At 40.7% G+C, this 24,369-nt stretch overlaps 1 protein-coding gene across 7 annotated transcripts in view; it reads left to right on the top strand.

Annotated features, from left to right (window-relative positions):
* Positions 1 to 24,369, top strand: part of mbd5 (methyl-CpG binding domain protein 5) — a 215,736-nt gene that overhangs the window by 97,772 nt on the left and 93,595 nt on the right. For all 7 annotated transcript variants that reach the window (XR_013499496.1, XM_078227995.1, XM_078227996.1 and 4 more), the window contains exon 2: positions 12,293 to 12,992. Coding sequence is in view for 6 of the 7 variants with exons in the window: in XM_078227995.1 (XP_078084121.1) it covers positions 12,883 to 12,992 (110 nt within the window). In the remaining variant the exon portion in view is untranslated. The remainder of the gene's footprint in view (positions 1 to 12,292; positions 12,993 to 24,369) is intronic.

The raw sequence follows: 24,369 nt of genomic DNA, 5'->3' as shown, positions 1-24,369 counted from the left end.
CACTATGATGAAGCCTATCAACTTTTTTTCCAAGAACTGATAGAAAGTTTTTGCTTTATTACTCTGAAAATTTTCATCTAAGTGTATCTTTCCTGCAGCAATTTGTGATTTGTATTGTTGTTTTGACCACCCAAAGGAGTATTTTGTTTTAATTGTGAACTCAAAAATGTGGACCTCATAAGGCCACAGCAGTTCTTTCGGAGCTGAAGATACTTTTCTAAACATTGACACAACTTCAGGATCGGCAAGGGAAAACTCAATGTCATGATTTGAATTTATGAAGGAAATTCTCAAAGTTGTCCTTTTTTGACTGCTTTCCTCCAACCCATGGAAATATTTTTTCTTGAATCATGCTTTTAGGCTAATTGTGGGTTGTGCAACCAAAATGGCAGCTCTTTTCATGCCTATTCATCAAATTGTATTCCAATTTTGGCAAATAAAGCAGAAGAGAATCCAAAGAACTTCTACAAATACACAAAGGGCAAAAGAGTAACAAGGGAGAGAGAAGGGCCTCTTGAGGATCAACAAGGTCATCTATGTGCGGATCCACAAGAGATGGGTGAGATCCCAAATCAATATTTCTCATCAGTATTTACTATGGAGAAAAGCATGGATGTTAAGGAACTTGGGGAAATAAATAGTGATGTCTTGAGGAGTGTACATATTACAGAGAAGGAGGTGCTGGAAGTCTTAAAGCGCATCAAGGTAGATAAATCCCTGGGACCTGATGAAGTGTATTCCAGTGGGAGGCTCGGAAGGAAATTGCGGGTCCCCTAGCCGAGATATTTGAATCATCGATTGTCACGGGTGAGGTGCCTGAAGATTGGAGAGTGGCAAATGTTGGGCCTTTGTTTAAAAAGGGCTGCAGGGAAAAGCCTGGGAACTACAGGCCAGTGAGCCTCACATCTGTGGTGGGTAAGTTGTTGGAAGGTAGTTTGAGAGACAGGATCTACAGGCATTTAGAGATGCAAGGACTGATTAGGGACAGTCAGCACGGCTTTGTGAGAGGAAAACCATGTCTCACAAATTTGATTGAGTTTTTTGAAGGGGTAACCAAGAAGGTAGATGAGGGCAGTGCAGTTGATGTTGTCTACATGGACTTTAGCAAGGCCTTTGACAAGGCACCGCATGGTAGGTTGTTGCATAAGGTTAAATCTCACGGGATCCAGAGTGGGGTATCTAAATGGATACAAAATTGGCTTCTTGACAGAAGTGGTTGTAGAGGGTTGTTTTTCAAACTGGAGGCCTGTGACCAGCGGTGTGCCTCAGGGATCAGTGCTGGGTCCATTTATTTGTCATTTATATTAATGATTTGGATGAGAATATAGGAGGCATGGTTAGTAAGTTTGCAGATGACCCCAAGATCGGTGGCATAGTGGACAGTGAAGAAAGTTATCTCCAATTGCAGCGGGATCTTGATCAATTGGGTCAGTGGGCTGATGAATGGCAGATGGAGTTTAATTTAGACAAATGCGAGGTGATGCATTTTGGTAGATTGAACCAGGGCAGGACTTACTCAGTTAATGGTAGGGCGTTGGTGAGAGTTACAGAACAAAGAGATCTAGGGGTACACGTTCATACCTCCTTGAAAGTGGAGTCACAGGTGGACAGAGTGGTGAAGAAGACATTCGGCATGCTTGGTTTCATCGGTCAGAACATTGAATACAGGAGTTGGGACGTCTTGTTAAAGTTGTATAAGACATTGGTAAGGCCACACTTGGAATACTGTGTGCAGTTCTGATCGCCCAATTATAGAAAAGATATTATTAAATTAGAAAGAGTGCAGAAAAGATTTACTAGGATGCTGCCGAGACTTGATGGTTTGAGTTATAAGGAGAGACTGGATAGACTGGGACTTTTTTCTCTGGAGCATAGGAGGCTGAGGGGTGATCTTATAGAGGCCTATAAAATAATGAGGGGCACAGATCAGCTAGATAGTCAATATCTTTTCCCAAAGGTAGGGGAGTCTAAAACTAGAGGGCATAGGTTTAAGGTGAGAGGGGAGAAATACAAAAGTGTCCAGAGGGGCAATTTCTTCACACACAGGGTGGTCAGTGTCTGGAACAAACTGCCAGAGGTAGTAATAGAGGCAGGTACACTTTTGTCTTTTAAAAAGCATTTAGATAGTTACATGAGTAAGATGGGTATAGAGGGATATGGGCCAAATGCGGGCAATTGGGATTAGTTTAGGGGTTTAAAAAAAAGGGCGGCATGGACAAGTTGGGCCGCAGGGCCTGTTTCCATGCTGTAAACCTCTATGACTTTATGACTCTAATTAAACCTCCTCGTTCAGAGGACCTGCACGGATTCTTGGGTTTTGGGATACTGTGATTGAGCAGGAATTGACTCATTGGTCCTGGGAGAAAAGTGTGAGATAGCAGAGTGCTGGATGAAATTAAAATGTTAATTGAATTCTGTTTTCTGATTAGCCAGTAGCTTTGCTGAAAAATGTAGAAGTCTGGCCTTCTGATTTGGTTTGTTTTTGTAGTGTGACAGTCAGGAGAGGATTAATAAATTGAGAAGTGTGTCAGATTTCTTACCGCTTCTGTAAGATACCTATGATTCACTGATGTTTGTCTTCAAGCAGTTTACTGGCTGAGCAGAGCAGTATGTGCGTCATATGATTCACAAAATATACGAATAATGCAACTATAGAATAAATCGTTGTTCTGTGGCAGACTTGAGTCCCACTTAAAAATGATTTATCTCTTACCCCTCCCAATTTGATAATTTGCCTCACTCAATGTACAGAATAAATCCCACGCAGTGAGGAAATACAATTTGAAGTATTATGAACACTGGACTATATATGAAAATTGGAGGAAAAACTGAGAGAGATAATCCTCAAATTATTCCACTGGATTAGTAAAATATAGTCTAATGCTTCTAAATCTAGGCTGACTCATCCTCTTCACCAGATCTTTGTGCATTGATTGGATATGTTGGGCGTCAAGCGTATTTCTCAGATGTGTCTCAGTTGCGTCATTTGTGCAAGTTTTACATCCCATCAGCAGCACTGTTTGCCTGCATAAAATTACACCTGTCATTCTACATGTCCTCCAATTTATTTGCTAGCTCCCAAGTTGCACCCTAAGATTCGATTAGCTTCATTTATGGCATCAATGCATGTTTGAGCTGTTTGCCTTTAGCTTCCAAACTCAATTCATAATGTAAATAAAGTTTATTTATTCGTCACAAGTAGGCTTACATTAATATTGCAGTGAAGTTACTGTGAAAATCCCCTAGTCGCCACACTCCGGCACCTGCTCGGGTACACTGAGGGAAAATTTAGCATGGCCAGTGCACCTAACCAGCAGGTTTTTTGGATTGTGTAAGGAAACCAGAGCACCCAGAGGAAACCCATGCAGAGATGGGGAAAACGTGCAGACTCCACACAGACAGTGACCCAAGCCGGGAATTGAATCCGAATCCCTAGTGCTGTGAGGCAGCAGTGCTTGCCACCGTGCTGCCCTGGTTAGAAATGATTAGGAGATTATCTGTTTAGTGTCCACTCATAACATTATTCCTGCAGGAAAGGCATTATAAGGACATTATAAAACTTGAAAATAATTGACTGTGGCAGTTGTGAGACTTCACCTCATTTTGAGCGTGAAGTGAAGTAGTGGAATATATTTATTTTTTGAGATGAGATTGGTTTTTAAGTTATTTGCAGCAAGTGCAACAAATCTTTGTCAACACAATCAGATGAATTATTGGTTTGGATCATCTGATTTGCAAGCAATTTAATACTCACCTGAGAGACCTTTATTCTCCAGTTCTTCATTGCAGATTATGCTCTCATCTACTATGCCAGCTTGATCACACTACACAGTATGGCAATTTGGTATCTGCATGTCAACATGATCTTGAGAACCAGGGTGAGAAGTGTCTCAATCACCACAGTACTGAGCTGTACTGAAACCTGTACTGATCATCATGAAACATTAGATTTGTACTTTAAGAAGGGTGAAAGTCGAGAAGGGAAAAAGATTAATGTCTGAGATGGTTAAAGAAACAACTAGATTTACTCAAAGCCCAACTAAGTACAGTGGAATGAGGTAGTGGTGAAGATCTTTATCAATAACCAAAGTTGGGAGCCTCTTTTATAGCATGTTTTCGGTCAGTACTAGAAGATCCACACACGTACAGTTTTCCTTGCTAGATTTCCCCAATGAACATTAAGTTGAAGAAACATGTCTAGTTGAGATCAGGTCACAGTGAACACTCTACAAAATCACAGGAGTACCAATATATCTTTTTATTTTGTCTTGTTTTTCACTTTTTATTATCAGCCACAAAAATTGGAAAGGGGAATCAAATGGGGGATAAAACCATGAAAGTTCACATTCATAAAGTTCACTTATATTTTTAATGTTATGGAATCACCAATTATTTATACAGCCCACAAATGTAACTTCTATAGCCTCATTGGCAGTCCCAAAAGTAAAATAAATTTCCATTGTCACAAAGTGCACTATCCAGCTGTTTTTTGCAGTAAAATCATTATTGTATTAGTGAGTGTATAATGCCCTGCTGAAGTGTTTGTTTAAAGTAACACCATACTACCATATGAGACACACATAATCGATAATTTTTCATTATCGTCTAATAACATTGTCAAGGCTCCTCAATGTGCATCATGATGTTAGAAGTTCAATGTGCATGCGTCTCTGCACATGATTTTTGGGAAGAAAGTAATGGGAAATTTCAGGGTGGTATTTCTCAAATTTGGGAGTAAATTGATTTTTTACTGATCTACCACCCAAGAGAGAGCTGTCATCCTGTCAGTGGAAACTGAGTTCCTTAAGTTACAGGTATTATTCCTGCAATCGAAGCAAGCAAAGCTTCTGTATGCAGTTCTTTTGCTTCGAGAGTTTTCCCTCAATTATCCATGTACGGGACCACAAAAATCATTCTTATCTGATTCTAGCTACTTAAAATGTACTGATTATTGCTGTGCATGTCTTTCCCCTTTGTCAAATAAGGAATATTTAAAAGATCCATCAGCTTTTGCATTGAGAAACGAGCACATTTGACATTATGTATCTTATAATACTTGTACTAATTTAGTTTAGTACATGTTAACACACAACAATGGGCTGAGACTTTTGAATTTACTTGGTCAAGGTATTTATACTTCCAACACTCCAGAATTCAAAACTTTGCGCCTCCTAATTAACGATTCTCGTTGTTTCAAGAGTGTATTTTTGTATGGTGGAGAGAAAACAAAGAGTTGATGTTTGTTTTTCAAAAATTGCAAAACCCATCTGGCAAGATAATTGTTTTTAATGAGCTCAGTTCTGTTATTTTTCCCAAACAAAGATCAATATAGCATTGAAGTAGTAGTTCTGATGATATGTGTTGCAGCTGCAAAACACATTTCTTAATTGTAAAGACTTATTTACAACAGGCACTATCAGCCTTCTCTCGTGCTGCTGTCCACGGGAAAAAAGTTTGTTTGTGTATTGCTCAGAATTTATTCTTTTCCCTTCTCCAATAACACATTAACTGTGTCCATTATTTTAAAGCATTCTCGACAGATACATAAATTACCTTGTACAATATTAAATAAGATATCTGGCAAGTTTCCAGGGAACTGATGTCAGATTTCTGAAATAGTTGAATTTTTTTTTCAAATTGGAAGATTGGTTCTCTTTCTGTCGCTTCATTATATGTAACATAAATTGAAATATTTCCAGGTACTGGTCAACCTGTGTAGGTACTTAAGTATTCTGTGGAGCAACCATAAGTCCAAACTATAACCGGGTTTGCAAAGTAAGTGTGTCTCTGTTATTTTAACTTTTTTGCTGCTGATTTGCAAAGCAGGCTTGTTGAGAGTCATCCACTGGTCAACCTGCAGCCCAGTTTCAATGTTTTGCGCACACTGGCTAATATTTGTGACCAAACTTATTTGTGTGTATTTAGAAATGGAAAAAATCCATATTATCGAGCAATTAGCGGTCAGTTTGTAATATGAGGAAAGTTAATTTCTTTGTGAAAGCTCAACATTTCTACGTGAGCGAGAATCCCAGTTCTTGTCAACACCGTGAGAATGGGGTCAATGATACCCCAGCAAAATAATGGGTTTTTACAACAATTCAGTTGGTCACCATTACTGATGCTAGCTTTTTATTCCAGATTTGTTTCATTAACTGAATTTGAATTCCTCAGCTGTCATGATGGGGTTTGAACCTGTGCCTCTGGATCATTAGTCTTGGATTCTGGAGTGTGGTATATATATTGCCTTTTGAAATAGACAGGAGAATATATTGGAGTGCTATATTCTGCAGTTATAGGGTAATTAATGGACCAAAAGCAGGCTGCCCCAAGCCTGCTCTGTCTCAAAGGACTTAGTTCTTCTGGAAGCATGTTTTTCCCTTTTCCTCTAATATTATTTTACTTGTGCAGGTCTGTCATCTTTGTGTTTTCTTAAGTAGAGCTGTTTATTTTTACTTTTAACCGTCAATCTGATTTTTAATTTCAATATGATATCCCTTCCCCTTTACCCTCAAGGTCATGATTAGAATATGCTGATTTTACATTCTTTCGGGCACATTAGAAATTGAATAGCTAAAAGATTAGCTTGTTTTTGCAGGGACCAAAATGAAGTATTTTTTGTTAATCATGTTACTTGGTCTTCGCTATCCATGTGCCTATTTTATTATCTTAAGCCAGAGTGCACCATATTATTCTCCTGCTTTGTGGGATACACACCCCGGATCTCTCTGGCCCTCAAAGCTCTCTCCCTTCAATTAAAGATATAACTCAGAACTCTTCTCTCTTGAATATGCCTTTGGTCTTTCTTCCAACCCTTTTGCTCAACTCTATTAACTTTTATTTTTGCTCAGCAATCACAATTGGTGATAAATATTTTCCTACGGCAATGAAGAGCACAATAGCAATGCTACTTATTAATTTTCTACAACATCTGTAAAACTTCCCCCAAAAGTTTGCAGAAATCTAACAAGTTAAGCATAGCTTTGGTATACAGTGCAATGTATTTTTTTAAAGTACTTCCACACTACATCAGATTGGAAAACACCCCAGTCTGTTCTCCAGATCAAAAAAGATTCTATATTCCTCAGAATGAAACCACAGAAGACAAGAGAATAGCTCACAGGATCCCTAAACTCCATCTTATTACAGAATGAGCTGTGTTGATTTGTCTTGTTTTGTTTCTGTCACCTTCGTGGGCAGCACGGTGACATAGTGAGTAGCACTGCTGCCTCATAGTGCCAGGGACCCGGGTTCAATTCTCTGATTGTCTGTGTGGAGTTTGCATGGTCTCTGTGTCTGTGTGGGTTTCCTCTGGGTGCTGTGGTTTCCTCCCACAGTCCAAAGATGTGCAGGTTAGGTGGATTGGCCATGTTAAATTGCCCCTTAGCATCAGGAGGATTTGCAGGGTAAATACATCTGGTTATGGGGCTAGGAACTGGGTCGGATTGTTGTCAGTGCAGGCTCGATGGACCAAATGGCCGTCTCCTGCATTGTAGGGATTCTATGATTCTCAAAAATTTCAACCTTTGTGATAAATAACAAAAAGAAACCCATGATTGTATTTATTTTATCAAATTGAGGTAGTGGTTTGGATCAGTTTTGTTTCAAGGTGGTAATTGCTATGAAACTTGTCCATCTTTTTGACATTTGATGATATGAGGATTGAGAGCAAGACACAGGGAAAGATATGTTCTTATATTTAACATTTGCATTTTCTAAAATACACCTAACAAAATCAGAGGGATTCTTCCCATCAGGGATCTTCTCTCTTGAAAATAATTTTGAAGTAATTGTACACTGTTTTCTGTTGATTTTTATTTTGAGAGCAAGTGCCAGTGACACTACTGAGGACATTTACTTCGAAGTGAAGTGAATAGATGTGAATAGTTAATGAGGTAACATTACTGGTTACTTTCATTCACCATATTCAACCAGATTAAATCTTCAGGTCAGCACAATGGAAAATACCATGAATTAAATACCAGAAGAATAGAAAAATCAGCAGCAACAAAAGAGTCAATAATTGTTCTCCCCAACATTTTTAAAGTAAAGAAAACCCTAATGGTGAGATGCCTTCATAACAACTATATGTTGGACAAAGATACAGCAAGTGTTAAAATTTCAGATAAAGACAGAAAATCTTTTGAACTCAGGTTGATATTTTTACCTACTTGTATCAGATGTTGTAAAATCAGTGGTCAGTAATTGCAACATGGACTGCAGCAGTTTAAGAAGGCAGCTCATCACCACCTTCTCCAGAGCAATTGGGGATGGGCGATTGTTGGGGGTTTTTTTTTTCAGAGGCTAAGTATTGAGTTTAACTTTAGCTAATACAAAGACTCGCGACTACAGTATCCTGGTGAAAGATGTTTCTTTATTGACCAACGTACGCTGGGAGAGAAGAGCTGGGCAATCCAACACCTCCCTGAAGTTACATCACATCGGCAATATTATAATTATACAATTTCCAAAAGTCATTTTACACGCCCACTGGCTCATCCCAGTCGGAAATGAACCAATCATCATTAGTACAGGACAATCATTATTAGTAAATGTCATATATCTCAGGCAATTACAGTTAGCCTCTGACAGCATGGGAACAGTGGTTATGAGTGATTATTGACTGCCTTTCCCATGGCCACCTGTTACGGTCCCAAGCCATCTTATCTGGTTGAGTTTGCTCGATTTGTCTTTGGCTTATGAATTTTCTATTCATAAGTACTGTTTAGACTCCATGCTGATAAGAGCGATGTTTCTGTGAATGTATTGTTATAAAGAATGTGGTTCACTTTACTGGACTATTTTCCCATGATGCCTTAGAGCTCCGTGCTATTAGCCAAGCTGTATGGCCTTTCAATAACACACTTTTCAGAAATACATATTTAAATTCTCCAACTGTGGTTGTATGTGTTTCTATACAGACAGTACCTCTGTAAAATATATGTAAAAGGCAGTCTGTGATTCTTATCCTAAGTTAATCCACTCTGTTTTAATAGTCTTTATTCGTGTTTTAGTCCCAGGATATTTTGAATCCAACAGCAATGGATGCAGGCCTAGCCAGCAAAGCCACACCACTTGAATGAGTAAAAGAAAATCACATTTGTAATCACATGGCCAGCATGTCCCTCCTTGTACCATTACCATCAAACCAGGGAATCAGTTCTGGTTCAGTGGAGTGCAGGAGAGCATGCCAACAGCACCACCAGACATGCTGAAAAACAAGTTTCCAACCTGGTGAAGTTATACCACAGGACTATAAGCAAACCAAACATCATGCTATCCCACAACCAACATATCGCATCAAAGCTGCAGTTATGCTAAATCCAATCATGAAAGTGGTGGACACTTAACTAATCAGAGGATGTCTCTCCACAAAGATCCCCAGTGTCACTGATGGGAGAGCCCAGCAAAAGACAAGGCTGAAGCAATTGCAACCATACTCAGCCAGTAGTGGCGGATGGATGATCCATCTCTGCCTGCTCCTGAGGCCCTAGGTATTACAGACATCAGTTTTCAGCCAATTCAGTTCACTCCATGTGACATCAAAAAATGGCTGCAGACACTAGCTACAGCTAAGGCTATGGGCCCTGATAACATTCAGGCAGTAGTACTGAAGTAGCACTTGTGCCTCTAAGTTGGTCCAGTCGAGTTACAATGCTGCCGTTTATTGAACAATGTGGAAAATTGCCCAGGTGTTTTGTATCCACAAAAAGCAAGACCAATCCAATCCAGCCAATTACCACTCCATCAGTCTACCTTCGATCATCAGCCAAGTGGAAGGTGTTGTCAGCAGTGTTATTAAACTCAGCAATAATCTGCTTCATGATGGTCAGTTTGAGTTCCGCCTGGGCCATTCTGTTTCTGACCTCATTACAGCCTTGGCCCAAAGATGGAAAAAAAAGAGCTAAAGTCATGAGCTGAGAATGACTGCCCTTGACATCAAAGTAGTATTTGACCCAGTTGTAGCAAAATTGTAGTCAATAGGAATTGAGAGAAAACTCTCCACTTGTTGGAGTTACACCTAGCACAGAGAAAGTTTGTTGTATGGTTGCTGGAGGCCAATAATCTCAGCCCCAGAACATTGCTGCAGGAATTCCTCAAGCCCAACTATCTTCAGTTGTCAATGACCATCCCTCAAGAAACTCAACACTACCAAAACAAAGCAGTCTGCTTGATTGGCATCCCATCCACCATCTTCAACATTCATTCACTCCCTCCACCACCAACTCACAGTGCAACATTGCATACCACCTATAAGATTCACCGCAGCAACTCACTCAGGCTCCTTCAATAGCACCTTCCAAACCTGTGAACTCAACCAACTAGAAGGACAAGAGCAGTAGATGCGTTAGAACACCACCACCTGCAAACTCCTTTCCAAATCCCACACCATCCTGACTTGGAACAATAGTGTTCCTTCACTATCACTGGCTCAAAATCCAGGAACTCAAACTAACGGCATTGTGGTTGTACCAACACCAGATGGGCTGCAGTGGCTAAAGAAGGCAGCTCCTCTCAAGGGCAATTAGGGATAGGCAACAGATGTTTGTCTTGTCAGCGATGCTCCCATCCCATGAAAGAATGAAAAAAAAGTCATTGCAACACCTTTTTGAAGTAATTTGTTTTGCAATATGTTTAGATTCTGGATATTAGTAGTGAGGTCTAATAATATTATAGAATAAACATGCCCTGCAGCTTCGTGTTTATTGTGAAGTACCCCAAATACAATATTTATTTTCGAATTGCAGGACCTTGCAGTTGGCATCGTTTGATTTGCTGTCCGAAAGAAATTGCTTTGGAAAAAATGTTTGGTAGAAATTATTTCTTTGAATTTTTTTTGTTTTGCTTTTATCTTATCTGCTTCATGAAGCCAACCTTTGCATAAGGTTATTTTCTGTCTCTTGAGATTTCAATGACAAAAGGATGCACATTTAGTAACCCTAATTCTAAAACCAAGCTGACTAATGTGTCTTTGTGAACATGGTTTCCGTTCAGTTATTTATTGGAAATCTGTATTGTTTCTTGACATGCAAATTCTCTGCCTCACTTGCGTGTTGGCTCTTTTGCTTCTGCAAGTGTTTCCTTTGATGTGCAGTCTTCTGTTGTTTATGGAGGCCAGCATGGCAGTCAGTTTGTGCTGAACAACAACCCAGTGATCTTGGTTGAGGGAAGAGAATTCACCTGTATATGCCTCTATGAATAGTGCTAAGCAGCCATTTGTGTCCACTGGAAAAGGTAAACATGAGATTGAACGTCTACAAATGACACCACCTCCCACGTTGCGACATATCTCTGCAATACGTTGAAATTGAATGTTTTTAAGGCAAGGATAGATAAATTTTTGAACAGTCAAGGAATTAAGGGTTATGGTGGGCAGGCAGGTACGTGGAGCTGAGTCCACAAAAAGATCAGCCATCATCTTATTGAATGGCGGAGCAGGCTCGAAGGGCCAGATGGCCTACTCCTCCTCGTTCTTATGTGCTTATTAAACATCAACCTAGATTATGTCCTCTTGGTCAGCACTAGGGTTGGAACCCAGAACATTGTGATTTAAGTGTTATCACTGCATTTGAAGGTGAAGGCAGATCCTAAATATTCTGTGGGGTTTTTTTTCAGTTGATTAACTGAATAAGTGCCCCTTCTCACAACCACGACTATTTACATGGAGTGTTTTTTTTTTAACTTGAATTGTGTTACAATAATTCTATGCCATAGTGTCCTAAACTATAGATTTTTGAAAAAATTCTGAGGTTTGCATTTACCGTATAGCGTTGAAAGACTGTTTTGATCTGTTGGTGAAATGAGCTGAATACATAATGTATTACAGGGATATTAACATGATTAAATCCTAAACAAAACTCAATTGAATTGATGAAGAAATTCTTCAAATAACAGGCATCAGAACATTTCACACCACGCAGTTTCTGTGCTGGCTTCTGATGCTATTTTATATGGAATCATGGGGCTTAGCGTATAAAGATGGAGAAATTTAAATACTGATTCAAGTTATTAGTTAATGACACCAGTCTATTTGTTGAATTTAAAAATCGCCCTTTTGAAGTTTATTTAAAGCAAGAAGAAAAGCTGGCTTTCATTCAAATGTTTTCTAAATGGTTAAAGTTTGTGTTTTAAATAATGCATTGGGTTGATGCAGTGTTTGATTAGAATTCGTGCCTGGATATCAGTCTATAATATATACAAGTATCTTATAGCACGTCTATTGCTATTTTTTGATAAACTAATTGTTAATCTTGTACGGAGTATTAATCGAAACGAAACTCTTGTATATTTGCAGGATTTTTTATGAAGGCTTGAATCATTCAAAACGATGGAAGTGGTGAGGAGCAAAATAAAGAGGCTGTTCTGTTGAACGTGAGAACCATCTGTATTTTCGACGTGCCTGGAAAATATATGTTAAAGAGAAGGATGTGGTCTACTGAGGGTTCAATTATAGGAGAATTGCCCTGATCCTGTAAAGTCAAAACTAGTCCGCAGGAATCTGTAAAGCTGAATAAAACTGCTGTATGTCAAAACATATATTATCCTTCTTGAAACCTACAACTGAATAAAGGTTTTTGTGAACCATGTGCACCCTGATTAGAAGGCAGCTGGTTCTCTCCATGTAGCACTACTCTACAGCTCCAAACACTCTGAATCATCCCACAACACTAAATGAATGTGGATTATTATGAGGCAGTGACTTTGTATAAAATGGTAGCATTTGAAGAGATGATTCCTCATTGAGCTGGAAATCTTCCTGAATACTTCGTACAGTGAACAAGCACTGTACCATCTGGTCACGTCTCAGAGGCCATGATGACATGAAATCCGAAGATATCATCTGACTTCTGATATCTTTGAGGTGTCACAAGCAGAAACTTAAAAATGAATGGAGGAAATGAGAATGATGGTGAAAAAGATGGCGGGGGACCAGCAATTCAAGTTCCTATAGGATGGCAGCGGCAAGTTGACCAGAATGGAGTACTGTACATGAGGTATGTGTTCTGTATTCTTTTTAAATGGTTCAACTTGGAAAATGGAGAGAGGGGTACATGCAGGGAAATAACAAATTTAACTTATTGTTTTGGAATAATACATGTAAACTGTGATCAAATAACTTTCCTGATTATATTTTATCTTAGTAATGTTTTTACTCATGATTTCTTTTCAGTACCTTGCACAGTTGGAACTGGACCCCAACTCAGTTATGTTGTTACTTGCCTTGCTGTTTTTCATTTGCTCTTTGTGATCTGTCTACTCAGCACGGTTAGGGTTAATTCAGTTTGTTCCATTTCAGTAGAATTGGCTTTTTCGAGTGGTCAACCTTTTCAAAAATATACCTGCCATTTTATTAAAAACACTTCTTGAAAGCTTGGTGGTAAGTGAATCATGGGATTCAATAGTTACAAAAATTCAGGAATATAGTAAATTTAATCTGTAATTTATGTATACTCAGGCTTAGCAAGGGATAGTGGGATGATGTCGATTGCAGTGGACTTCCTGAATAGGAAAGAGAAAAAGTGAACAGGTTGTGCCCTCCTGGGTTGCTCTTAACCACTCTGTTAGAACTATACATGCAGATGCCAGTCGATAGTTGTATTGGGATTTGCTATTACTTTAAATGTACCCAAGATCATGTACACATCCTTATGAAGGGTAGATTGTGGCTGATGCACATGAAAGTGTGCTACTTCCAGAGCTGTGCTCCAGCACTGGGGTAGAGAACGTTTCAAAAGAGGAAACGTGAAGAAGTCAGAGTAAGTAAATTTCAATGTATTGTTGAATGTTTAACCAACGCATGCGTGCAGTTTTCAAAGATTATTTGAGAATGGTATCCAAAGACACTTCTTTGTCACTCGAGCAGTGACCAGGACCTTTTGAGGACTACCCTCTGGCTGTTACTGATATCTGCAAACATAGAGTTCCCATTTAAGAGTATAATTTGAGGAGTTTTTAAAAAATTAACTCTATTTATTGTACGGTTTTATTTATCCCATGTTTTAGATTTGTCGTCTTTTGTTTCTCATTTGAGATTTTGCTGGGAGCATCTGAGTCGGAATCCTGCCAGTTGTTTAATCTCTCAACCTGCAATCTTCCCCATCCTTTCTACATTACTGTGGTGATAGAATGGGACTTCTTATTGATTTTAACAAACCTTCACATTATTGAGGGTAGCTGATTGCAAGCACTAAGTTCTCTCTCTCCAACAACGTTTTATAATGTACATTGATACTATCTCAGGAAGTTGCATTCATCTAATGCCTTTTGTATCGAAAATGACCCATGGTACTTTTCAAGGACGAGATGGTGGTGGTAGGCAGCCGTGTCAGCTTGTTGCAGAGTAATGGTGGGGAAGGCAGTGAAAGGGTTTGTACGTGAAGATCAGGATTTTAAATTTGAGCATTGCCGGGCATGCAGTCATGCGAATGTACTTGAAGATTTGCTGGTACATCAAGCCTGACATCATGACATAATGCATATACCCACTTACATTTCATCCCCTCAAATGATTATGTGGACTAGTTTGAAACTAAATCTGGAAAATTATTTTCCTGACATTTAGGTTCCCGGAGAATACAGTGTATGTTGTGCACATGCTGTCTAGAATAGTTAGTTAATGGACATCATCAGCACAAACGAAAAGCATAGCCTACAAGTCATAGCTGCTAAAATTTGGCTTATCATCCTCCACTCTGCGTAAACTCATGCAAAACTCTGTTGTGTATCTTTTTACGTGCTGAGTTTATTTGCTCATTGCTCCCGTCGTCACTGATCTACACTGACTGCCCATCTTCCAATGCATTCAATTCAGCATCTTTAACTTTGCATATGAATCCTTCATGATTATAGACTGGTGTCTTCATCCATTACATCTACAATTTCTTCCGCCCCATCTCTAATTCCAAATCTTTCCTTCCACTCACTCTGCATTGGGGACATTGGCCCTCAGCCACCTTGGTCTTGGCCCTCTGCTTCTGTACCTCCCTGTCATTTTTAAAATTTGTGTCAAAACTCTCTCAATCCTAACTTTCAACTCCCCCTTTCTAATCTGCCTCTTCCCAGTTCAACATTCATATTCCTTTATTTCTACTTTTGAAGTATCCCGCAGCATATTTTCCTACATTGAAGGCACTACATAAATGCAAACAATTGTGGCTGTCGTTTCGTCATCTGGAGGGGGGGTGGGGGCATTGTTGGTTGGTGTATGCAGGAAGTGTTTTAAACTGTCTCTCTTTGTTTTACCAGATGATCTGTTATTTGAGAGTGGTCTGTAATAACTTCTCTCCAGCTAATTGTGTGTTTCTTACTTTTTGGTTCAAGTCTGACTTGATTTAGAATGCATTTGATAATTTTTGGCTCGATTGTGATGCACGTAACCTTGGCATAGCTGGGGAGCTCTGGGAGGATAAGAATTTGAGTTGGTAAGAATGGCAAGTGTTATAATCCAGTTCGGGAGCAGTAACATTTTGTTTAAGCAGGCAATGTTTGAAATCTCAGTTATCCGCAAGGAGAATAAAGACACAAGATTCCAGGCATTTTAAAGAAATGGCACAAACTTTACTATACAAAGTCAGAAAAATAAAACCGTCTGCAATATTTATCGTTTACTCTAACATTCAGAATTAGCATGAGGTAAATATGAATTAATAGCCAAACTGTGGTCAAACACATCACACTGCACATTAAATGGTAGATGCGACCAGGATGCAGATTTCTCAGCAACCAACCCAAATGTCAGTGACCTTTGTGAATCAGAAAATATCGGTAAAACTTCATCTCCCCCACAAGGGATTTCAACTCATCATTTTAAAAGATCTAGCTTCTGAATTCCCTCAAAAGCCGCAAGAGTTGGACTGCTTCAATAACTGCTCACCTCCCGATGATTCATCTCTCCTCTTGAGACTCTCTTCCACAGGATTCGCAAAGCTGTGCTCCCACCTCTAATTCCCAGCACAATTCTAGCTCTTTTGCAGACCACTCACTGCACACTGCCCTGGGTTTCTCCAGTCTCCTGATTGCCCCAAGCTATATATGGCTCCTCAGCTTCTCTGGACCCTAACTGCCTGGCACAAAACCAGTCACCTGCCACCTTCTCCTTCCCCTGGGACTTCTCTGAGCACTAACTGCTTGGAGTCTGCTAACAGCTTCCAAGGCACCTCTGTGAGCTGCAAGCCACACTAGGTCCAAACTGCAACCAACCCACTCTTGATACAAACACACACAACTTGAAACCTGAAGACCTTCTTCAGCTCCACCCATCTTCATGGCAACGTAGCCTTTCAGGATTCACTAAATGCTTTTAAACTAATTTAACTCTAACTCCCAAAACAAAGCATCTCTCTGACTGCACTTCTTTGCAAGGATTATAGACTTAACTGAGTAAGCCCAACTGCTGTTTTATGGCTCCAACTCTCCGATTCTGACCCTATTAAACAAACATAAGTGACCATTAGACAAAGGAGCAGAATTAGACCATTCGGCCAATCGAGTCTGCTCTGCCATTAAATCATGGCTGATATGATTCCCATCCCCATTCTCCTGCCATTTCCCTGCAACCCTTGATCTTCTTATTGATCAAAAACCTATGTATCTCTGTATTTGAGGCACTCAATGACCTGGCCTCCACAGCCCTCTGTGGCAATGAGTTGCACAGATTCACCACTCTCTGGCTGAAGAAATTCCTCCTCATCTCCGTTTTAAAGGAGCGTCCCTTCACTCTGAGGTTGTGCCCTCGAGTTCTAGTCTTTCCCACTAGTGGAAACATCCTCCCCACATCCACTCTATCTAGGCCTCTCAGTATTCTGTAAGTTTCAATTAGATCCCCCCCTCGTCCTTCTAAACTCCCATCAAGTCTAGACCCAGACTCCTCAACTGCTCCTCTTATGACAAACCCCTCATTCCTGGGATTATTCCTGTGAACCTCCCCTGGACCCCCTGCAAGGCCAGCACATCCCTCCCCAGGCATGAAGCCCAAAATTACCCAGAACACTTCAAATGGGGTCTGACCAGAGCACCATTCAGCCTCAGCAGTACATCACCGTTCTAGTATTCCAGCTCTCTCGAAATTAATGCTAACATTGAATTTGCCTTCCTAACTGCCAGCTGAACCTGTATGTTAACCTTAAGAAAATCCTGCTTTTTTCTTTTGATGTTCTGACAAACTCTAAATCCCAGCATTTTAGTTACATAGAAACATATATAGAAAATAGAAGCAAGAGTAAGCCATTTAGCCCTTCGAGCCTGCTTCACCATTCATTGTGATCATGCTGGTCATCAAATTCAATACCCTGAACCTGCTTTCCTCCCCATATCCCTTGATTCCTTTCGCCTCAAGAGCTTTTTCTACTTCCTCCTTAGATCACACGACGCTTTGGCCTCAACTACTTTCTGTGGTAGTGATTTCCACAGATTCACCATTCTCTGGGTGAAGAAATTTCTCCTCATCTCAGTCCTAAAAGGTTTACCCCTAATCCTCAAATTATGACAGCCAAGTTCTGGATTCCCCCACCATTGGGAACATTCTTTCTGAATTTACCCTGTCTAATCCTGTTAGAATTTTATAAGTTCCTATGAGATCCCCTTTCATCTTCTAAACTCTGAAGAATATCATCATAACCAACTTAATCTCTCCTTGTATGACAGCCCTGCTATCCCAGGAATCAGCTTGGTAAGCCTTCGCTGCAATCCCTCTGTAGCCTTCCTTCCTCAGATTAGGACATCAAAAATACATACTCCAGGTGTGGCCTTACCAACGCCCTGTACAATTGCAGTAAAGATCCCTATTCCGATACTCAAATCCTCTCGATATGAAGGCCAACATGCATTTTCCTTCTTTACTGCCTGCTGTACCTGCGCGGTTACTTTCAGCGACTGATGCACGAGGACACCAAGGTCTCATTGAGTATCCGCCTCTCTCAATTTACACTCATTCAACTAATCTGCCTTCCTATTTTTGCTACCGAAGTGGGTAACCTCACATTTCTCCCCATTATACTGCATCTGCCCTGCATATGCCCATTCACCCAACATGTCCAAATCATGCTGAAACATCTCTGCATCCTCCTCACAGCTCACTCATCCACCCTTCTTTGCATCATATGCAAATTTGGAGATAATACGTTTCATTCCCTTGTCCAAACCATTAATATATAACCTTGTCTTCACAACAGTTTTCCAAGAATTAAACATTACCTCTGAAATATTAATATCAACTATGAATTAGACATTTATCTCACAAGATTAAGATGGTAGGTTGGTCAGGATGAGTCAGGAAGTCACTGTGGTTTGAGCTGATATGACTATTGTGCTAATTCAGTTTGTTTCACAAGAGGCTAGAAGATCTATTAACAAGTACAGTAAACCTTTTCAAGAGAGCCGCTCTGTGGATAGCTGCACCATGTGACACACCTGCGCTTTTCCTGGTTCAAAATTCATTTTCCTTTATTCCTTTCGAAGTACCCAGGGACATTTTTACATTAAAGTCGCAAAAGTAATGGAAATAGTTGTTGCAGCCCCTCATCATCTTTCAGGGAGGCGGGTTATGCAAGGAACAAACTTACTCCAAACTTTTTGCAGGGTTCAAACTTCAATTTCCTGCACTGTGCTGAGTTAATGAATCTCAATCAGGACAGAAGTAGGAACACATCTGATCTGTGCCAAGATCAATGGGAGTCATTCACAATTGTTTCTTTGCTACCCATGTGTAGATGTCGAAAGAGGACAATATCACCATGGCTGTAATATTCCTCACAGTCAAATAGTTTGCTACTTTTAACTGGCTTGGCTCCCAAGTTAAATTTGTGTCGTGGACGAGACACCACAGCATTCTGGGAGAGCTTGTTAGGCGACGGGGATCTCAAGGCCAGCAAGGACTTGTGTATTTCTGCATTGTTATAATAAAATTATTCAAATATTTTCAGCCTGAACTCCAACCAACTCATTTGAGGTCAACTTTGTTTTTTTCCAAATGAATTTGATGGCTGAAAACTAGCTTTCCGGACCAATGCAAAATTTTAGAAGACTGACTGCTGCATCATAACAGTAACTAGACCCTTGCAACAATAGCTTCTTGTGTGCATTGTTGATGCCTTTGCATCTTACTGAAAAAAACGTTCAAAAAGGTTCCATTATGTCATGCCACCCATTACAAACTTTTTTGCACAGCTCCCAAAAATAGTGTTTGGGAGTTTTTATATATATATTCATGCTAAATTTAAAGTCAGATAGTTTTATTTTTTGCTACGGGGTCTTTTAAGTGCTCCATAGCAATAGTTAATATGTTTGGAGTTAGAACAAAGAAAATTACAGCACAGGAACAGGCCCTTCGGCCCTCCAAGCCTGCACCTACCATGCTGTCCGACTGAACTAAAGCCCCCTACCCTTCCGGGGACCATAGCCCTCTATTCCCATCCTACTTATGTAATTGTCAAGACGCCCCTTATAAGTCACTATCTCCCCCGGCAGCAAGTTACAGGCACCCACCACCCTCTGTGTAAAAAAAAAACTTGCCTCGTGGATCTCCTTTAAACTTTGCCCCTCGCACCTTAAACCTATGCCCCCTAGTAATTGACTCTTCGATCCTGGGAAAGAGCTTCTGACTATCCACTCTGTCCATGCCCCTCACAATCTTGTAGACTTCTATCAGGATGCCCCTCAATCTCCGTCGTTCCAGTGAGAACAAACCAAGTTTATCCAACCTCTCCTCATCGCTAATGCCCTCCATACCAAGCAACATCCTGGTAAATCTTTTCTGTACCCTCTCCAAAGCCTCCACATCCTTCTGGTAGTGTGGCGACCAGAATTGAACACTATATTCCAAGTGCGGCCTAACTAAGGTTCTATAAAACTGCAACATAACTTGCCAATTTTTAAACTCAGTGCCCCAGCCAATGAAGGCAAGCATGCCGTATGCCTTCTTGACTACCTTCTCCACCTGCATTGCCACTTTCAGTGACCTGTATACCTGTACCCCAGATTCCGCTGCCTATCAATACTCTTAAGGGTTCTGCCATTTACTGTATATTTCCTATCTGTATTAGACCTTCCAAAATGCATTACCTCATATTTGTCCAGATTAAATGCCATCTGCCATCTCTCCACCCAAGTCTCCAACTGATCTATATCCTGCTGTATCCTCTGATGGTCCTCATCGCTATCCGCAAATCCACCAACCTTTGTGTTTTCCACAAACTTACCAATCAAACAAGTTACATTTTCCTCAAAATCATTTATTTTTTTATATATATATTACAAACAGCAAAGGTCCCAGCACTGATCCCTGAGGAACGCCACTTGTCACAGCCCTCCATTCAGAAATGCACCCTTCCACTGCTACCCTCTGTCTTCTATGACCGAGCCAGTTCTGTATCCACCTTGCCAGCTCACCTCTGATCCCATGCGACTTCACCTTCTGCACCAGTCTGCCATGAGGGACCTTCTCAAAGGCCTTACTGAAGTCCATGTGGACAACATCCACTGCCCTACCCTCATTAATCATCTTTGTCACTTCCTCGAAAAACTCGAGCAAGTTAGTGAGACACGACCTCCCCTTCACAAAACCATGTTGCCTCTCGCTAATATGTCCACTTATTTCCAAGTGGGAGTAAATCCTGTCTCGAAGAATCCTCTCCAATAATTTCCCTAACACTGACGTAAGGCTCATCGGCCTGTAATTACCTGGATTATTCTTGCTACCCTTCTTAAACAAAGGAACAACATTGGCCATTCTCCAGTCCTCTGGGACTTCCCCTGTAAGAAGTTTAACAACACCAGGTTAAAGTCCAACAGGTTTATTTGGTAGCAAAAGCCACACAAGCTTTCGGAGCTCCAAGCCCCTTCTTCAGGTGAGTGGGAATTCTGTTCACAAACAGAGCATATACATCATCACTTCCCCTGTAGCCAGTGAGGATACAAAGATTTCTCTCAAGGCCCCAACAATTTCCTCTCTTGCCTCTCTCAGTATTCTGGGGTATATTCCATCAGGCCCTGGGGATTTGTCTCCCTTAATATTTCTCAAGAACCCCAATACCAACTCCTTTTTGATCTCAACATGATTCAAACTATACACACCCTTTCCCAGACTCATCATCCACCAAGTCCTTCTCTTTGGTGAATACTGATGCAAAGTAATTTAATACCTCACCCATTTCCTCTGGCTCCACGCATAAATTCCTCCCCCTGTCCTTGAGTGGTCCAACCCTCTCCCTGGCTACCCTCTTGCTCTTATATATATATATATGTATAAAACGCCTTGGGATTTTCCTTCATCCTGCTGGCCGATGATTTTTCGTGACCTCTTTTAACTCCCCTTACTCCTTGCTTAAGTTCCTTTCGACTTTCCTTGTATTCCACACTTGCTTCATGTGTTCCCAGCCTCCTAACCTTGACAAATGCTTCCTTTTTCTCTTTATCTCTCGTTATCCAAGGTTCCCAAAACTTGCCATACTTATCCTTCATCCTGACAGGAATGTGCCAGTCCTGAATCCGTATCAACTTACACTTGAAAGCCTCAAGTTGAGTTGTTTTGATTATCCAAAGTAACTATCCTGATGTTATGTAGTTCCAGCAATGCTTCAGCTCAACTTCAACCTTCCGAAAACCAGTCAGGTCCAGCGAAGTTTATTTTTCTGAATATTGGTGAAGTGTTGCGAAGTGCTATGCAGGATCATCTGAAAAAACATGTAATTGAAGTGTGAGCTGAATTTTATAGATTTTAATTTGCAGCTGCGTCAGTACATTCAAAATATGGCAGTCTTGCAGATCCAGGCATTTGCTGGAGGAATTGACATGCATTCACTGAATTCTTCCCTACTTAACTCCATTAACGAGAATACATTTTTCTCTAGCTAAATATAAAATCAGTGTTTTTTAAATAAGGAGCCTGTATATTGATCAGTCCTGGTCTCCATAAGAGGTTTAACTTGTGTTGCTGGAATTTTCTGTCACTTATGAAATGTCTGCAGATGAGGCTTTCTGTCCAATTATTTTTCAGCTGGGTTTCTCCCTGTCCCATTGCCAGCCTGCACAAAATTCACCCACCTCTATCTAGGCCAGTATATGAAAAAATAGTTTGAGATGAGGATAGCATATCCTCCAACAACGTCCTCGGCATTTGTGTTACTTGAATCACAGACAACTGTTGGTTCCAGGCTGTCAGCATTCGGAGGTGAGTGGAGGGAGACCTGAAATTCTTTCTGTCAACGAAGCTTGTGCAAGTAGTTACAGAAAAGTGATGCAGGAAGAACAGAAACTGTCCGCATCTCAATGCTGCAGCCGACTTTGGAATTGACTCAACTTTTTATGCAAATTACCAAACTCTGTTACCCTTGTAATAAGACCATAAGACATAGGAGCGGAAGTAAGGCCATTCGGCCCATCGAGTCCACTCCACCATTCAATCATGGTTGATTTCAACTCCATTTACCCGCTCTCTCCCCATAGCCCTTAATTCCTCGAGAAATCAAGAACTTATCAATTTCTGTCTTGAAGACGCTCAACGTCTCGGCCTCCACAGCCCTCTGTGGCAATGAATTCCACAGACCCACCACTCTCTGGCTGAAGAAATTTCTCCTCATCTCTGTTCTAAAGTGACTCCCTTTTATTCTAAGGCTGTGCCCCCGCGTCCTAGTCTCCCCTGTTAATGGAAACAACTTCCCTACGTCCATCCTATCTAAGCCGTTCATTATCTTGTAAGTTTCTATCAGATCTCCCCTCAACCTCCTAAACTCCAATGAATATAGTCCCACGATCCTCAGACGTTCATCGTATGTCAGGCCTACCATTCCTGGGATCATCCGTGTGAATCTCCGCTGGACCCGCTCCAGTGCCAGTATGTCCTTCCTGAGGTGTGGGGCCCAAAATTGCTCACAGTACTCCAAATGGGGCCTAACCAGTGCTTTATAAAGCCTCAGAAGTACATCCCTGCTTTTGTATTCCAAGCCTCTTGAGATAAATGACAACATTACATTTGCTTTCTTAATTACGGACTCAACCTGCAAGTTTACCTTTAGAGAATCCTGGACTAGGACTCCCAAGTCCCTTTGCACTTTAGCATTATGAATTTTGTCACCGTTTAGAAAATAGTCCATGCCTCTATTCTTTTTTCCAAAGTGCAAGACCTCGCACTTGCCCACGTTGAATTTCATCAGCCACTTCTTGGACCACTCTCCTAAACTGTCTAAATCTTTCTGCAGCCTCCCCACCTCCTCAATACTACCTGCCCCTCCACCTATCTTTGTATCATCGGCAAACTTGGCCAGAATGCCCCAGTCCCGTCATCTAGATCGTTAATATATAAAGAGAACAGCTGTGGCCCCAACACTGAACCCTGCGGGACACCACTTGTCACCGGTTGCCATTCTGAGAAAGAACCTTTTATCCCAACTCTCTGCCTTCTGTCTGACAGCCAATCGTCAATCCATGTTAGTACCTTGCCTCGAATACCATGGGCCCTTATTTTACTCAGCAGTCTCCCGTGAGGCACCTTGTCAAAGGCCTTTTGGAAGTCAAGATAGATAACATCCATTGGCTCTCCTTGGTCTAACCTATTTGTTATCTCTTCAAAGAACTCTAACAGGTTTGTCAGGCACGACCTCCCCTTACTAAATCCATGCTGACTTGTTCTAATCCGACCCTGCACTTCCAAGAATTTAGAAATCTCATCCTTAACGATGGATTCTAGAATTTTGCCAACAACTGAGGTTAGGCTAATTGGCCTATAATTTTCCATCTTTTTTCTTGTTCCCTTCTTGAACAGTGGGGTTACAACAGCGATTTTCCAATCCTCTGGGACATTCCCTGACTCCAGTGACTTTTGAAAGATCATAACTAACGCCTCCACTATTTCTTCAGCTATCTCCTTTAGAACTCTAGGATGTAGCCCATCTGGGCCCGGAGATTTATCAATTTTCAGACCTTTTAGTTTCTCTAGCACTGTCTCCTTTGTGATGGCAACCATATTCAACTCTGCCCCCTGACTTTCCTGAATTGCACCCCAAATGATGGGGAATTGGCACAAACAGTAAGCAAAGGACTACCTTTGTACTTATTCCGTTCAGGATCTCACCAAGGCACCAGTTCCAGAAGATTATCTTTAGAACTCAAATACTCAAGGTTAAAATTGAGAGGTGCACAATTTGTTTTTGGCTGTTCCCTTAACCTTTTTTAAAAAATATTCTCCAAACTGCTTATTCTCTGCATTAGTTATCAACATACGTCACTCTTTTTATTTTGTTCATCTTAATCTGTTGGCATTTCATATGTTCATGCCATAATGTGACACCAAAATTGACAAAGTTCATAATATACTGGGATATGACAACGGAGATTAAAACTGTTCGCAGTACTCCAGGTGCCCTCTCACCAATGCCCTGT

The sequence above is a fragment of the Mustelus asterias genome, chromosome 14 (genome assembly GCF_964213995.1).
Source record: "Mustelus asterias chromosome 14, sMusAst1.hap1.1, whole genome shotgun sequence".
Taxonomy (NCBI): domain Eukaryota; kingdom Metazoa; phylum Chordata; class Chondrichthyes; order Carcharhiniformes; family Triakidae; genus Mustelus; species Mustelus asterias.
The sequence above is the reverse complement of the archived record's forward strand: the minus strand, read 5'-3'. Positions and strand labels throughout refer to the sequence as shown.